Source organism: Taurulus bubalis (genome assembly GCF_910589615.1).
Source record: "Taurulus bubalis genome assembly, chromosome: 13".
NCBI classification, from domain to species: Eukaryota; Metazoa; Chordata; class Actinopteri; order Perciformes; family Cottidae; genus Taurulus; species Taurulus bubalis.
Genome location: NC_136601.1, coordinates 8326481 through 8344354, shown reverse-complemented (window position 1 = coordinate 8344354; position 17874 = coordinate 8326481). Strand labels below are relative to the sequence as shown.

General features: G+C 41.7%; 1 protein-coding gene across 1 annotated transcript in view; it reads right to left on the bottom strand.

The window, feature by feature from the left end:
- atp8a1 (ATPase phospholipid transporting 8A1) overlaps positions 1 to 17874 on the bottom strand; it is a gene marked incomplete at both ends in the record, with an annotated part of 86583 nt that overhangs the window by 10348 nt on the left and 58361 nt on the right. Inside the window, 6 exons of the mRNA XM_079228612.1 lie at positions 343 to 417; positions 6223 to 6333; positions 8500 to 8683; positions 10931 to 11103; positions 14767 to 14831; positions 17623 to 17761. Coding sequence (XP_079084738.1) covers positions 343 to 417; positions 6223 to 6333; positions 8500 to 8683; positions 10931 to 11103; positions 14767 to 14831; positions 17623 to 17761 — 747 coding nt within the window. The remainder of the gene's footprint in view (positions 1 to 342; positions 418 to 6222; positions 6334 to 8499; positions 8684 to 10930; positions 11104 to 14766; positions 14832 to 17622; positions 17762 to 17874) is intronic.

Here is a 17874-nt window from a genome sequence, read left to right as displayed (position 1 = left end):
TCCCATTATAAAGCCCTGAGGGACCCCCGACATCAGCAGCCTGCTCAGTTGCTACTCCATTCCTCATATTCTTTTTATCATTCAAACGTTGCTAACTACACTCTTTGGGGCGAGCAAAGCTGTTGTTCTTTCTTATTCACTACATAGTTAAGAGCACAGAGGGAATATGGACTTGACAACAGGTCATAAATAATGAAGATTTTTTTAAAAGAAGCTGATGACATAGTCACGCAATAAAGGGATCAGTTTTGGGGCACCATGGCAAATCAGTTGTATGTCAGAGTGCGGCGGAGTAAAAGAGTGAAGTGGGCTCTGTAGAAAGTAGACTGTATTAATGCTCACCACGTTGTACAAGCCGATGCACCAGCGTTCAAATAGGATTTGGCCTGAAAAGCCATTGACGAACGCGAACCAGATCTAAGGGAGACAAAAATCACATAAAGAAAGAGTTAGAGCAGGGAACAGAAAGCAATGATCACATATCTGGTTTACTCACATCTCACTCTGTCATTACTGTCATTTTAATCAGTAAGTCACTTCGTCATGCATTTGATACTGTAGGCTTCACTCAAACTAGATGAGGAATACACTAAATCACTGTAGTCTTTCGTATTACCCTTTCCATATATGCTTTCCATTAGTGATAGTGAGGGTGAGTGGTTACCATCATCAGAATTGAGACGGGCTCACTCTGTCTACAGACTTACAATCCATTTTTCCGTCACACTACATTCTTCACTCTCTTATCACAACAGAGACTTCAGAAAGAGACTGCATGGTCTTGTATTATGAAAAATACCGAAAAGCGAAATAATTGCATGGGTAATGCATCTTGCAAACGTGTTGGTTATGGGAGTAGGGAAAATGAAAAAAAGTAAATGTTTTGTGTCAACTTAAAAAAAAATGATCCTAGAACAAATGTGGCTTTGTTTGAAGTGCTGCCCTGTGATCAACATGTCACTAGTCGAAGTAAGTACAGGTTTCAAACCCAGGACAGGCAGAAAGAGGCCACAAGAGAACAACAATTAGTGACAGTGGGAAAGCCTAGACCACCAGATGCCACCTCCAGGATGCAAATTGCAGACTGGATTCATCACGGGATTACCTACAAACATATATCAAGCCCACTAGTTCCCTCCTTGATCCATCTGAAGACAAGTGGGCGACAGAGGAGGTTAGTTATAGGGGCAGAGTCAGGGCTATGGGACTGTGAGTGATGGAGACTTTGATATATTGTGTCAGGAAAGGGAGACAGAGGTAATATAAACCATATGCTGGTTGGAGATGAGGCTTATCACGTAACTTGACTCGTCATACTTATGAACAAAACAATGCCTCTAAGATCAGGAGCCAGATATAGTTAATTAACTATATTAGTGTGCACGTTGAAATACAGTATCTAGTAGGAAAAATGGCCAGCATTCATGTCTTTACTTTTGTGGACAAAAGTAAAGGACATTTACCTGACACATTCTGGAAAAAAACTGCATGTGCAATCTAAAAAACTGCTTGTATGCCAACAGTGAATCAGAGTTTGACACTTCGTGGTCCAGAAGCAGCTTTTGCTCACGGCAGATCTGTCTCGGTAACATCAGGGGTGCTGTGCCAACCAAGCATTTCCTCGCTTCATTTAACTTCATTATGAAGGCATGAACTGCTACAAATTCTCAGATTGGGACAAAGCCTATTTTAGGGCCCCAACATCCCGCTACCACTCTCTAAACGACCACTACCAATCTGCCACTGGCCCTTCCCATTTAATCGTGTAAGCATATGCATGAAAACAAATGTCTGTTCCACCCCCCCCCCCACACACACCCTCCACACTCACACACCCCTCATTCCCCTGGTGAGGTGGTGGGGGTGAGCGCCTATAGACGAGGCCTGTGTTTATGGTTGTGCCCCTAGACCCTGCCCCACTCTGACACACCCACCCATCACAGATCCAGCCTTCCTCTCCATCAGGTGCACTCTACCATGATGTTGTTTCTTTTATACAAGGGGGCCTCATTTCAAATTCACATGGGATGTTCTCTCAAATCTGGGACCATGTGGCCCTGAAACCATGAGAATCAGGAAGTATACAGTACATCTGTTGGCAGTGCAAGAAAAGTTTTAGGTGATTTTGTGGTCTTGGCTTGCTGAAAATACATTTGAGATGCTGTTGCTATGGGTTATGTGTAGATGAAGCCAGAGCCATGAAGCAGGTTCAACCATTAGCGTGGCTCATGCAACGGTAACGAGAAGCTAGCGAGTAGGTCAAACTGCTGAATTAATTACAGCTCTGCCCAATGAGAGGCTCTGGGCCGATATATTGTTGTGCAAAGTTTAAAAAAAAGGCTCCTATTCATAGCATGTGGTAACTGCCTCTGTGTGAGTGTTTTGGCCTGGTCCTTGGGGTCCGAATAGCTTCTCTCTTTTTCTCCCTCTCCCATCTCTTGAGGGACAGATGCATTGATTTGCTCATTAGGGGAAGTACCAGGCAGGATTTTTCTTCCTCCTTTCTTCTCCACATTGAGTGCCACTCAGCAGAGGGGTGTGGCTGGCCTCTCTCCCCGACTGCACATCGTGAAAAACAGTAATAGAGGGAAGCGGCAGTTGAGAAAAGGGGGATTGGGCAGCGGCTAGCCGATAAGAAGACTTGTTGCATATTCATCAGCGAATCAAAAATCACTGATTCCAAGGCTGCTCGGCAGGCCTGGTCTAGAAGTGGCTATGGGTTGGAGGGGTGGGGGGAGAATGACATTTGTCCTCAACAATGTGAGTCCTGATACTCTTAAGCTTAGTGCTGAAGAACTGCTAATAGAATTCATACACAAAGCAAGCAAAGAATGAAGAGGGACATAAAGGAAGGAGCTGATAAATATGCTGGAAATATGTGGAGCTACAAACACAAGCAGTCTTACAATGCCAGGCACGTCCTTTGTGTCATTCAGCGCGCAATGGTCGGCAAGCTTTGCTCCGCAACTCTGAGCCGCCTCTAACTACACTGGGCCGCACTGAATGAGCTTTCATGTAATTGCCTCATAAATGCCACTTGTCCATCAGACCCCTCTGTAGCACCCTGGCAATGTGTCAATCAAACACGAGTGGCCAGCTGGATGGGTCATTTGAATGAAGTTGCTATGGCTTCCTTTGGAAAGGTCTCTTAGCTTGGATGTGGCTGAATTACATTTGTTTCACTACTACTGTTCTTTAGTTAATGGTGTAATTTGTAGCAAAGTAGGAGATATGAATTCTGCTTGAAGTTTGTCATGCGAGCAGCATTGTTTAATAAATGTTTGAGTGATTATAACCGCCTTTTACCATTAGATAGACAGTCGTGTTTCCAGCATGATCAATGGTTAAACTGTTCTCTAACTGATTAAGAAAAGGAATGCAAACCATAATCAACAGCATGAGGAGAGCCAAAAGAAACACTGTGAAGCAGTTCCAGCTGTCAGTCAATCATTCACTGGAGAGGCAGCCTTACTTTCTGACTCACAATTAACCCTCATAGAAAATCCTGAATGATAATACAACGGTTCCAAGAGCTTCAGACTAGGTTGCGCTCACATTCAAGTCTTCCACAATAGCAGTAGAATCCTTCACCCTCCTACTCTATGTCTCTTAAAAAGATCCAAAGACCCAGTGGAAAGAAAGTGAGACGAAAAGAGGCTTAAACACAGACACTCCCGGTCCTGGAATTCAAATTGTAACACACACTGTACTATATACAATTGTGCGCGGAACAAAAAAGTTAAAATTCCTGTCAACTCTCTTTGCAAGGTATTCTGGGAGTCGACGAGAAAAACATGCCAGCTCAAAAGTAAACCTATTAGTGCAACAAATGCAGCTTTTTCTCATAGCCCCGGGTTGCTGGTGTGTTAGATGTCAGGGTCTTACAAAAGAGGGACATTTGAAATATTGAAGCAGCCTAAAAGTGCAGAAATGTCCTATTATTTACTTGGATCCCCTGAAGGAGCATAGCACAGGGGGGAGGGAGAGTTATGTTTTCAGAGAGCAACAAAAGGTGTGCTAGAAAGAAGCTTGCCCAGCATACAGAACTATAGACGTTATGTTACAATTGTAGGAAAAAAAAAAATTATTTGAAAAGGGACCTGGTATGTTTCAAAGGAGAGCTGTGGTCGGACATACACGAAAAAAAATGGTGGAATTTCGAACAGCTATTGATGTGATTGTAGCTTACAGGTCCAGTTACGATTCAGATGCAGGGCAAAGAGAACTGAGAATAAAAGAGGGGTTTGTACAGTCTTGAATAGATGTAACATATATATACACATCAGAAGTTGTTCCACCTCTTTTAAACAGAAATTCCTTTAAACATGGTTAAAAATAGGGATGAAAATGAAATGTCAACATCTGAACACAGTCTGAAAATTTAATTAGCTGCAAATTGAATTTCATTTTGGATCTGCTTTCACAGCTGATATTTTACCTTATCTGGGAAAGGGTAGCATGATCAAACGGTTTCAGTTGCTATAACTGCAGTTCTACCCTGGATGGAGACCGACTGCCCTCTTTCACCTTAGGTCACAATAAGCCAGAAGCAGACATGCTGGTATGTAAAAGGTAGTCTACTGATTCTCCATGGTATATAAACTAAAATGAGATCAGAGGTCAAGTGTCACAGAAAGAGGATGAACAGAAGAGAATTTTAAAGTGCTCATATTACCATGACAGGTTATGTGGTGATGATATTTTAAAAACATGTCTGATCCTTTTTTATCACTGCACAGCAGGGCCAGGGAGTACTCACCAAATTGTCCCCTTTTCACAGCGCAAATGTAGAGGAAGTGTGTAAATCACTTGCTCTCTATGGCTACTGGGCCCCCTCAAGCTACATAAGTAGAGTGTGTGTGGGGGGGAGACTTATTTTTCTATTGTTCTGGTCTCTCTCATGTTCTGTTCTTTATGCATGTCCTTACTTGTCTTGTTTTTATCTTTTGAAAGACAATTCTCTACGTTGTGGCCGATAAAGTTCCTATGTAATTAACAAACTATGTGCTGGGGAAATGCACTGGCATTTAATTTGCGATGAGAGCATATTTTATTCCCATAAGTGCTCAAGAGTAGTATATAACATACAGTACAGTACATCAGTGTATCACCATTAACACTTCCTGATGTGTAGTGCGGGTCAAAGTCAGTAGTGACTTCTCATTCAGACTTTTTGATGCAAAGATGTGGAGCCAAAGTTGCTGCTTCTGTCAGACAAGTGCAGGGCCGGAAGATCAAAACATCTGAGCACTCCCAATGATAAAGCTGCTGCTGATAGGAAGCACTTAACCTGTCTGGTCATTCTTGGTTATAGCTCTGAACTTGCAATCAGTACTGGGTCTGGTATGTGTCCAATGCCATCAAACCTACCGCACACCAGCAGACCGATGTTGGGAGCTAAATGTGTGTAAACCTTCCTAACCATCATCTATTGATATAAAAGAAGAGTGAAGCTGGGTGAGTATAAATAGACACGCATATCGATATTTCTTGATCATCAATACATTAAAACTTGAATAATCACAGGAATGATAAAAAAGGAAATGCTTTAATTCATCGTCTTGACTTTATCTTGACAAAATTCTACTAGAGTGTAGAAAATGGTTGTTTAATGTCAAATCATGAGATCTACAACATAAGAACATATATTTATTTTAAACCTTGAGGATTTTGTTCAAGCTAAACGCTAGAAAACCATTCAGCAAAGAGATTCTGAATATTCCAAGACAATTTGATCACATATTGATAGTGAAAAAATGCTGTGATAATGATTGTGTATTTCCCACTTGTTAATAATAATGTATTATGGCCATAAATATCGTAATCATACTAGGGCAGAAAAAGAAATGGCCAGCATTGCTCCTGAGATTGCTTCACGGTTATTCAGATGATCCAGGTGGATTAATATTCACTCCGATCACTGGTATGGGTGTCTGAGAGGCAGGCTGCACGTTAATTATATGTAGTTTTCCCTTCATTACAGAGAGTGTGTGTGTGTCTGTGAGTGTGCCTGTTTGTTGTGTCTAGGTATGTCAAAACTCAAACTATTAGCCCAGGAGCAACACCAACTGGCAGGTAATGTGAAGGTCCAGTCAACAGAAATACAAACATGGAAACTCGAACAAGGAATCTTTGCCTTTACACCTAATCATGCCATGTGGAAACATCTCAATGCTCTGCATTCAGACCCTTGCACGACTCTCAGCCTTGAGAGCTCCTTACCTCAATGATGTAGAGGACAATATTCTTGTAGAAGCAGTACAGGATACACTTGGCTACGCGGTTGTAATTCCAGGCTCCGTGGACAAGCAGCAGATTCTTCAAGTACTTGAACTGTGTGGGAGGAAATGGAGGAAAAGACGAATGAATAGCAAAAGTCTGTGTACAGTACACTGTCTAATGGTTCGTCATAATCAGAGATCAGTGCTGGAACACTGAAGCACTTACAGGAACTTCAAGAAGACAGCAGCAGGGTTTTCTCATCCCCCAGCACAGAGAACTGATGAGACATTGTGGCCAAAGACCCTCACTGACACATTCCAGAAATGTCGAGTAAAAGATTGTAAGATCACGCTTTGAGTTGCTGAAAATGCAGGAGGTCCTATGGGGGTATTGGTCTCCAAGGGTTCAGCGTAATAGTTAAATGGCTTTATAATTACACTACCATTTAGGGGCCGTGGTGAACTTGCAATTTCAGTGCAATTTTTGGCTGATAAGTGTGCTTACATTGGAGCAGAACGTTGACTTTTTCATCTTAGTTGCCAGTGAATGACGAATACAAAGCTCACAATCTACACTGCATCTGTTTTGCCATCGAACAAAAAGGAAAAGTTCTTTGAATGTCTGTGAAACCAGAGCAAACACAATTCTGTTTATTTGAAGGCCTTCTTGTCTCTCAGCATTACCACAGTACTCTTTGGTTAAATGACAGCACAGTTTGTCTGACCCCTCGGACGGCCGGATGAAACATCCGTTAACACAAACCTGAGCTGACGACAGATGGAGAGCAGAGGTGGCTCGGGCCAAAGCCTCTTCACTCTCCGCTTCAACAGATAACTTAAGATAAGCTTTCAAGTATTAAATTACTTACTCACTAATAATCAACAGCAGCAAGGAGCTCAGCTGATCATGCAGAACATTAATATAAGTATAGGAATAGAAAAGCAAGATACACACAACTTGCAGGATTGATTTCAGTTTGCAAATTACGGTTAATGTTCCGTTACGCCAATATATGGAAAACACCACTGGAAGTCCGGAGGTGTAATTTAATTTAATGCGGGGACCTAAATGGATTATAAGAGGCCACCTGTCTTTGAAAGACATACACTTTTGCGTGTCATGCAAATTGAAGGGGGCACTTAAGACCAAGAAGTCTCTTGAATGGTAATTGCACACTGAAACACAGAGAGCGTACTGTGTTTTACTCAACTCTTGGTTTCACAAACTCTCATGCCCCGTGGCTGTAATAGAAACATGATGTACTGAGTGGCGTGCTGTGTAGAAATAGAGCAATGATACAGGAACTCCATGGCGTTTGTTGCTTATGGTTATCTGATATCAATGCAGAGTTTCAGACAAACTGGTTACTCGGATAGAAGAATGTATTTACTGTAAGCAGCATTTTGCCTGGATATGTTTCTGTGTGGTTAAGTTGGGTGTTGGGTGTCACCAGGTGCCTGTTTAACAGGTGTTACCACTCCACTGTATAAGCTAATGCCCTAGCAGACATATGATCTATTGTTATTCGGAACAATGTGCCAAGCTATCACTCACACATATAACACTTGAGATGACAATGACAGGATAGACAATTTGTGGAATCTGACTTTAAGAGGATGGTAATGGACGTACATGCCAGCAATGCATTGCTGGCATGTTAATGACATGCACCTGCAGCTTAAAAGCAAACCTTCTTTTCAAATCATGTTTTAACACTGCAAAAGTGTCAAATCTGGTCTTCTCGTCTTATGGTTTTCATTTTATGTACATACTGAAGCCGTAAGTATGTACATACTTAAGCCTTAAGAGTGGAAGTGTGTGAATATTTTCACAAAATATTAAGTTTAACTCTTAAGTCCTTTAAGTCTTGAAGATTGTCTTAAATCTTGTCTGAATATTATTAGCAGTTAAGCAGCATATTTAATCAAACTGTATGACTGAAGTGCATTGGCATATTTTTCTCTGAACCACTCTGACGACAGAAGGAACAGCATCAGGTCAAAGGTACACAAAGCTGTCAACACTACTTCATACAGTAAACAGTCATTTCTGCATATTAAATAATGAATAACTAATATATATATATATATATATATATATATATATATATATATATATATATATATATATATATATACTTATTATCTCCAACTACTAATGAGGAAACAATTGCATTTCCTTGTACTCTGTGCAACATGACAATAACGTTGAAATTAATCTAAATATACTTAAATCAAGGTTGTGCTTCTCTAACTTGGGGTGAACCGCTGTGCTCACCTGGGCAATAGAGTAGTCAGAGGAGTTTGCTGCTTGCAGACCCTCGTTGCCTGAGATTCCCACACCGACATGAGCGGTCTGGATCATTCCCACGTCGTTAGCGCCGTCACCAATAGCCAGCGTGATCACCTTCACTTGTTTCTTTACCATTTCCACCACCTCGGATTTCTGAAGAGGAGATACTCTAAAACGAAAAAAAATAGCACAGGGAATGTTAAACCAATTTCTAGTTTCATTAAATATCCATTGTGTGTGTTCATCAGAAAGTTAATTCATGTGCCAGTCATGGTGCTTTACAGTGTGCCGTGCAAAGGACAAAGCAAGACATTATAATGGAGAGTTGATGCTCGGTTAAAATATCGCTCAAGAACGTCTTCTCATTTCCCAGTATTGGGCAGTACAACTTGGGTGTGCATAAAATAATATATATTCCTGAGATCAGCACTTGGCAAAACCCAATGCTCTTTCTCAACTTTGTAGACTTGTAGGTTGAGGCATGCAGACAGTGCTGCCAAACTGTGTGAACACCCTAAAAATAAACATTGGGGCATTTTATGCAGAATATGTTTTTAAGACTTATAAAAGAGCAGTTTCCTTGGTGACAAAGGGAAATAAATCTCAGCTGCAGGTCTTCTGACATGACTGGGTGTCACATAATAAGCATTGTTTGATGGCGAGCAGCCAGTGAGGGATTGTGTCACTGTTGCCGCAGTAACTCCTGCTGATTGGACGAGGCCATTGAGAACAAGTGAAGCGCCCAAGCAGCTGTTGTTTGCACAGTCTCCAATCTCAGCCTCTGACGCTTGTAACTCCCTCAGAGTTGTCGTAAGTTAAGGTGGCCTTCATCACTCGTCTGCGACTCATTTTTTGGGGACGGACTGCTCTCGGCAGATTGACAGCTGTGTCATTCTCTGATTCAACTGTACTCCAAAGGATATGCAGAGACATTTTTGTCTCCATCGCCTTGACATGTGCTTTTCAATCACCATTCGGCTGAGTTGCTTGGAGTGTTTCTTTGTTCTATGTCACCGTACGGACTCACCTTGAAGAGGTACCTGCCACATACAGGTGTGTTGACACTACAATCAATTGCAACACCTCAACTACACACAGGTGATCTCCATTTATTGAATAATGTGACCTCCAGAACCAATCGACTGCACCAGTGAGGATTTAGGTGTGTCCTCTACCAGGGGGTGAATATTTATGCATTTTGTATTTCATAAAATACTTTGTTGAGAAATCTGTTTAAACATTAACGTGAAAGTGCCCTTTTCCTCCTTTGTGGTAATACAATAAAAAATGAAAACTTTAATGCAATGTACTAACACTTAAGTTGGCAGTGACGAGGACAGCATGGGGAACTGGACCCTACCACTATAAAGACTACTTGTTATATTCTGGGAGATGCATTGCTCCGGTCTACTGCCTTCTCCCTCCTCTGAAAGAGATCCTGTAAGAGCTTTCTGACCGGGTCCGTTAGGTGAGGCCAATCACCAGGTGATGGTTGTGACACATCTCATAACTCTTCTTTTACAAGACTTCAAACTTTACTTTATGTCCTCACTGACAGCAAAGCCTGTAACCTCCTCCTTAGTGTACCAGCGGTTTGGGGGTAGTGTGCAGCACAGAGAGTCTCCAGAGATGATGTTGTAAACTGCATGTCTGTCTTAAGCTGTGAAATTGTTCATGTTTATGTTCTCCGTGGTTTAAAGGGCCTCATTCATCTCCTGGTGTCTCTTAGTGTCCAAAGAGTGTGCACAAGGCAAAGGCAGGTAGTGTGAAAAACATTTTACGTAATGCGCAGAGTTATAAGGTTTGCTGTTGTTCTGAAAACATGGTGCGGATTTCTGGCCCCAGACTCTGTCATGGTTGCTTGAGTACTTAAGTGCTTCCTAGTATTTATGTGGCCTGGGCAGGTCAACAGTGTACCTGCATGATGCAGAAAGTTACCATTTATATTTATAACTATCATACTTTTTGAACTATTGCCATAAGACCTTTGTGGCAAAGACCTTTGTGGCAAAGACATACTACTTTTAGTTCAACCATAGAGCTTTTAATTTAATTTAAGTCATTTTCAAGTAACAACATTACTCAATTCCAGCTTCTCATTTGTGAGGATTTGCTTAATTTCTCTGTTTAATATTGTTGTAAAATTATCTTTGGGTTTGGGGCTATTGGGTTGACAAAGTTTGCAATTTTATTACTTCGTAAAAAAAGGAACAATTTAAGCATTTTCCATCTCTATAAACAACATACACTTTTTTGATCTGCTGCATTAAAGTGGATACTTGAGAATTGGTCGAGTACCATATAGTATTCAAACACAGTGCAGAAATACATTTGGTGCATAAAGTCTTGGCAGTAAGAACATCGTGTGGACTTTATTGTCTCTGGTTCATTTTATTGTTTCAGGAGTAAATCTTACCTGCAGCATATGACAGCTTTACAGGACAGGGCGAGGTCCAGGAAGTACTGTCGCACTCCGAATGTGAGGGCGTATTTGAGAGTCGTCCCGTCAATAATGAGAGCAAAGTCGTTCTCCTTGTAGAGGGCATCTCCCAGCATTCCACAGTGGTGGCTGAGCGTCTCCCTTGTTCTCTGTGTGATGAAAAAACACATTCTCAACATTAGTTTAATTAGCCATTATAATCTCACGCCTAAGATGTTGTAGCTGCGAGAGGAGATATGTACTGTTATTAAATCATGTTACCGGTAGCTATTTTTGTCCTGGTGGATTTGTTTGCAAGAATCTCCTGTGCAAGCTGATAATGATACATTAATATATATATTATGATTATTATTATGAATAGTTACAAATTTGCTAAAATCTAAACAAATTATTAAAATAACACCATCTGTTATCCAGGCTAAATTAATTAAGTGCACATACAAATTAATAATTTTTGTAAAGTAAATTTAGATGTTTTACGAATGACTTTATCATTTGCATATGAGGACTGATTCACAAAATAAGGGATAAGAACAAGAGTGATTGATATTGAACCACAGTAAGATCCCCCAACTGTAATCTTCTATAAAATATAATATTTAACCTACTGTAGTCGGGACATACAAGAAAGATCTTCCTCTCTGTTTGTATGATGCACTTTTAAAGTCTAAGAATGAAACACCATTTATGCATTACATTCACTTCACTGCTTGTGTCACTTCATGTTGCACCAAAGGCACCAGTGGCCTTTATATTAAGATTGTAAATGCCCATCTGGTCTCTTCTTCACATTAGAGTTAAAACAATAAGAAATTACTAGCAGCTGCTCTTGATATTTAAGATATTTATTATGTTTCCTATGCTTATAGCACTTCGACCTTGACTATAGAGGTGATAACATAGACAGATTTTGAGAATGGATCATGTTTGCTTATATAGCATATACAGCCATGATGATGAGTGATGGCGAAAAGCCTTAAATATGAAACTGACAAGAGGATTTACTGTCCTGGTAGAGGGACATGTGGAATGGATGGATAGAGTGGTGACATCATCATTGCGCTCATCATTCAATCATCTTCCCCACAGATGGTGAAGCCATTAGGAAACAAAACCAATTTCTCTGTGGTAACCATTTGCTGCGGTCGATGTAATAGATGTATATTTTCAATAAAAATATAGTATTACTCCAAAAAGCCTGGCATAGAAATTCTTGCAATAAAATAATATCCTTAATGGCGGTGCGGTAGAGTTGCGCAGGTGCAAACGGCTACATGGAAGACAGACTTAACTTGGCGGATTTAACGCAATGACACATTGCAAGGTATCAAACATAATGTGTCATGCAGATGCTCAAACAGCTGTAATCATTAAAGAATGGTGGCCGTTAGCAGTACTGACGGAGGGAGGGGTCCTGCCTGGTGTTGAGGTCAGATATGTCAAAGCAGTCAGATTGTACCAGGGGGACCAGGCAGCGTTCGCTTGGCATAACAAAACTCTGAAACCCCAGCTTAAAGGAAATATTTGGAGAAAGGGGCTTTACGTTTCACAAAGCGAGAGGAGGAGAGTGAGAGACACGCAGAGAAAGAGATGATGGATTAACAGTGGAGAGAAATTGAGCAAGAGGATACAAGCAGAAAGCAGCTGCAAGGACTTAACCATCCCTGATGGGGTCTGCAAAACAGCATGAGATGGTGAGCAGTGGGCAGGCATGTGTGTGTGTGTGTGTGTGTGTGTGTGTGTGTGTGTGTGTGTGTGTGTGTGTGTGTGTGTACACTTTAGAGAGAAGCACAGGTCAGGTTGTGATGTCTGTATTTAACCGCAGAACAGAAATCACAGAGTGATTTTAGATTACATCTCAGTGTGAGTGCATGCGTGTGCTTTGTATATGCCAGTAGACCATACATTAGAGAAACAATTCACTTTGTTTGGGGCACAACCTCTTCATCACATAAGGCGATAAGCAAAGTTTACCATTTCCCTCAAGTACGACGACCATTTCTTCCCTAATTTCCACTGAGGAATTTTTAGCGCTAATGCTACATGTCTCCTCCTAAAGCCTCTTTGTTATGGCTATTATGACCAGTTTAGCCTATGTGACTAGGTAGTGTTTGGCTTTGGAATTGGTATGTGCTGTCCATTCACAAATCCACAAGAGCTTCCCATAAAGACTGAGCTCTATTGTTGATATAGACCCTTGAGTGATATAGCCAACAGGACGTGACACTCATGATGTGGAATCTGGACGTTTGTGTGGATGTAACGTCATCATCTGTGTTAGACTTGGAGCCACCCAGAGAGGAGACCTTCCACCTCAGTTAGAAGTGTGTGGACACATGCTTTTCTGTCACTTTAATGACCTGCAGCTCACAGAGAGGACACCTAAGTGTGTATTTGCGTTATAAATCATGTTCTTTTGAATCCAACGTTCCCTTGGACTTATATATATATTGTTGATTTTCTGATCTGTTCAGTGTTTTTTCATAATCAAAACACAGACGAATAACCTTTTCTATCGAAAAATAAAAATAATAAGCCTCATCCATCTGTGACTGTACTTCATAAAGATTAATATACTAATGCTCAATAAGCGCCGTTAGCTCTTCACATGATTAAACACCCCAACTGGAAGACAAAGCTGTTCAAAATGACCTAATCCTACCTTTGAGACCAACTTTCACTTTGGGAATTCCACTTCTCGTAAGATTTAGTACAGAGGATGTTGAAAACTTTGTCCTCCCTTTGATAAACATTTCTAAACACAGCAAAGAAGGAAGACATGCTCCAATTACTCTCCTTCGCAGCACAAGAGCATTCAGAGCTACCCGCCCTGCCGCCTGGTCCTCTGTTCACTGTGCCTCCTCAGTCTTGGTGGAGAGGGTTCTCCCTTTGCGTTTTAACAAACTGCCTTATGTAAGCATCTGTTCAACCACAGGGGAATGAGAGCTGACATTTCAAAGCGCCGGTCCGCGTGCTTTATGAAAGCACCGACCCCACATTTCTACCTCAACTTCATTTATCACGCTTAACGACTGGTTGACAGAGTGAAGGCCGTCCGTCATCACCCTCCGCCCCCTGCTGCTGCTGCTCTCCCCTCCCTCACCCTCTTCTTCTCTCCATTCCTTCGCTCTTGTCAGACAAACTAAACCCAGGTGGGTTTCTCCTCCATCTGTGGCCTCCTATGCTTAGTTTTCTCCTGCTGGAAGTGCAGGGACTTGCCCTTTTCATTCTCAGAAACAACAGACAAGGCTCTCCTGCCGGGGGGGTCAACAGACTTCTCTGCTGGGTGTCTTAACGATGTTAAAGGCAGATCTGAGATGTGTGGCGGCTCTGAGTGTGGAAGGCTCCCTGTGGCTTCAAGCTTTCAGGTTCGAGACAGTCTTTTTCACAGGGATTGGCGTGATGAGATCAGGGGATTATTATACTCATGGATGTCGTCATGATGTCATATTTTTACCCGTAGGATCAAAACAACGGAAATACTAAATGTAAATTGTAATTCAAATCTGTCAAAACATGAATAAATTATAGATATATTTATTAGTTTGTATTGATTGATTAGCATTGACCTCTAATGCATCTATGCTGCTAATGTAGCAAACACAGACATGATTTGCAGAGAATGTACAAAGAGGACAGGGGAATTACTGTAGATGCATCATCAATTAGGTGTGTTTGTATGATAGTCAGCTGTTCTAAAAACACTGGAGAATGCATGCATGCTTTGTTTTTATCATTGGAAATGTGTGTGTGGATTAAAAAAACAAACAAGAAGGAAGTTTTTGTGGATAAGCAAAACGCAAAAAACTTACATCAAGAGTGTCTTCATTGATCACGAGCATGCCCATGTTCTTGGTCAGCAGTTTGCAGGAATGTCCTACAAAAAAACAGAAAAACAACTAAATGAAATTTTACATTTTATAGAGCAAAATTAGAAGACTTGAAAAGACTGTAAAGTTAGCACTTAGGTAGTAAGGAAATGCTTCAATTAATTATATTGCGAGATCAAATGTAATAGTTTACATTAGATTCAATAATAAAAATAAGTTTGACAACTTATCTGGTTGGGGCCCAAACACTCACACATGCAACCACACCTACACCCACACCCACACAGATTAAAAGAAGAAAACAAAAAAGGGCACTACAATATGTGGCAACATTTTTAGGGACACCAATTAAACTGTTACAGCTCAGAGCTCGTGTCTCGGGACATGACTAATGAGTTTGGTTTACAAGAGTTTGTCAGTTTCCTGTTTTAACAGGCAGTTACAACTCTGAGTTACCAAACATGGCTCTCTGGGGAGCGTTCCCCGCAGCTCTTGGCTGGGACAGATGCTCAGGGTCACCAGCAAGGTGGTAGAGGGAGCCTCCCATTGGGGAAAACAGAAATGTTTCACGAACCAAGACTGAAGCCTTCAGTTTAAACCCGTGGCCGTACGAAAAGGCTGCCATCTGTGGCATAACCACATGAATATTTGTGGGCTTCAACACTTTGCTTCTGTCTGGAGAGAGATTTTAGTTTCTTTAAGGGGGTTACCACAAAGCCCATGTCTTGTGAATAGATGGGTGGCATTTTCTGTGAGGGAAACTTTGATAAGATTATTCACAAAACACACAACAACAGCCACAGTCAAACACAATAATGCCCACACAGTGCATGCAGAGGGGGCCTTGCATGAGGAAATGAGAGGGTTTCACCTCCAGAGTCAAAACCAAACACGGTTTGGGGTCTGCGTCTGGCAGATTGTTTTCTTAAGTGCAAAGGTGTAAACGTCCAAAAATTTGCCAATGTGAGGAAAATGTCTCCCCATCTCAACACTGTCCCTCCTCCCTTCCCCCTTGCCGGTTCCTGCCACAGCCCTTCCGCTTAATGTGTTTACCTTAAGCTTACCCTTTTTTTATTTCACCAGAGAAAGTTGGATTCCTGGCCTTTCTCAGGCGGAACTAAACACTGCTCCCACAGGACTCAAGGAATGTGTAACAGGGACACTCGAGTCACGGTAATCTCAATTGTTCCAACGGGAGCAACAATTAAAGTAAAAGATACAATGTTTAGCTACAGAGGGAACTCTGGATTTGGGGAGGAAGAAAGAATGGGGACCTGATAGTAATGACTGTAAAAGGTGAAGAAGTTAGGAAGGTATATTTCTGTAGAAAGATAAGGGGTTGTGTGTATCTCTGCTCATTGTTTATGTGCCTTCATTAAAAATCGGAAGAGAGGGCACTTTCCTTTCACTGAATTTTGGTTCTGACCCGTCCTAAGCATTATGTACGTTTGACTCGCCTCAACAAACAACTCACCGCTCTGGGAGCGTGTGCCAGAGCAAACATGGCTCTTTCCTCAGGCGGCCAGACACTCAGTGTCAGTGTAGTTACAGTACATTATTAAGTCAGGAGCGTTCAGGACTAGGAACAAACTGAAACAATAACAGTCTTTACATCTTCAGATCAAACGGATCTGCCGTGCTTCAATTCATAGGTAATTTGTGAAAATGAGTGACCTCCACTGCATTTAAGCTCAATATCCTGTGCCAAGTGTGGCATTTGGGTGGTTCTGGCCACCTTGAAACACCTAAATGTGATCGGGCAAATTCATCAGTCAAATGTGGCAAAACTTGCACAATTAACCCTGGCAATGGGGATCGCCTTTCAGAGAGGAAAATAGTAAAAAAACAAAGTCAATATTGAGCAAAGATTTTACAGAGCAACATAGTTAAACGGCGGTCCTGTAAAAATACTTCTAGAGAGCATGTGCTTCTGCGGAGCTCCCTCACATCTGGGCACGGTGGGCACAAAGGGCCGATTCAGTCAGGCCACAGTGGTAGCTACAGCCACAAACGTGGTACTTTTCATATCTATTTTTCTGGGCTGCGTGTTTAAATGTTGGCTGTAATCAAAGTAGATCCGTTTGTAGTATTTGGCCAAATCTAAAAGCTGCAATATCAGCCACAATTAAGGAAACTGAACTGGAACTAGTGGACCAGAAATATTCACTCATTCACCTCTCTGATAACATCTGCGAGGCTAAAACCTCTGGGGGAACCAGATACCTGAGAGCTGCCTTCTTGTGTACATATGCGATGTTATTTATTTCATGTCAGTGCAGTGTGCTCATACATCATCTGGCCTTCTGCGACAGATGCTTTTGCTAGATATGTGTGACAGAGAAGCATTCAGCTTGTCAGTTGTTTGTCTTGCTGGGTGAAGAACGGCCACAGGACTGACTGGAGTACCTGTAAGAGGCTGGCGTGCAATTCATCACAACGCAGATCAGGGTCACCAGTGACTTTCCACTTGGTTTGAGCCAGAGTGCTCAAGCAGGGCATGTCGGGGTGCAGGCGGTCTTCAATGCAAATAATTTTATCTTAAAAAGGGGCACCACCCTACTTTAAAGGTCCACGCTACCAATTGTACACAATAAGTACAGTTTACTGATCACGAGGACTAAATCTTGGTTTAGCTTTGAGACTTTAGCCTTCTTTACTATCTAAAGGTGTGGGGTTTGACAGAAGTGGGCATTTAGGAGGCTGCAGGGTTCCAATGATCATGCAATGGAGTCGTACTATGGGACATGAATTATCCAGTGTTTTTGGAGAATACTCAAATCCAGATATCTTGGCCCTTTGCCTTTGTGAGTCTCCTAACTTTGCACGTCTGACTCTTACCAATGTTAATGGCTGTTTCCTGTTTGTCCCCCGTCAGGATCCAGATCTTGATGTCCGCTTTCATCAAAGTCTCAATGGTCTCAGGCACCTTATCCTGGAGCTTGTCCTCTATCGCTGTGGCCCCGAGCAGCTGCAGGTTCTACACCAGAAATGAGGGAAAAGACAAAAATAAATGGTCTATTTAAAAAAGTCAGCGAGTCAACAGAGGAAGGCCTTTAAAACGTCATGTGTCAGAGAAACATGCGAGTCGGG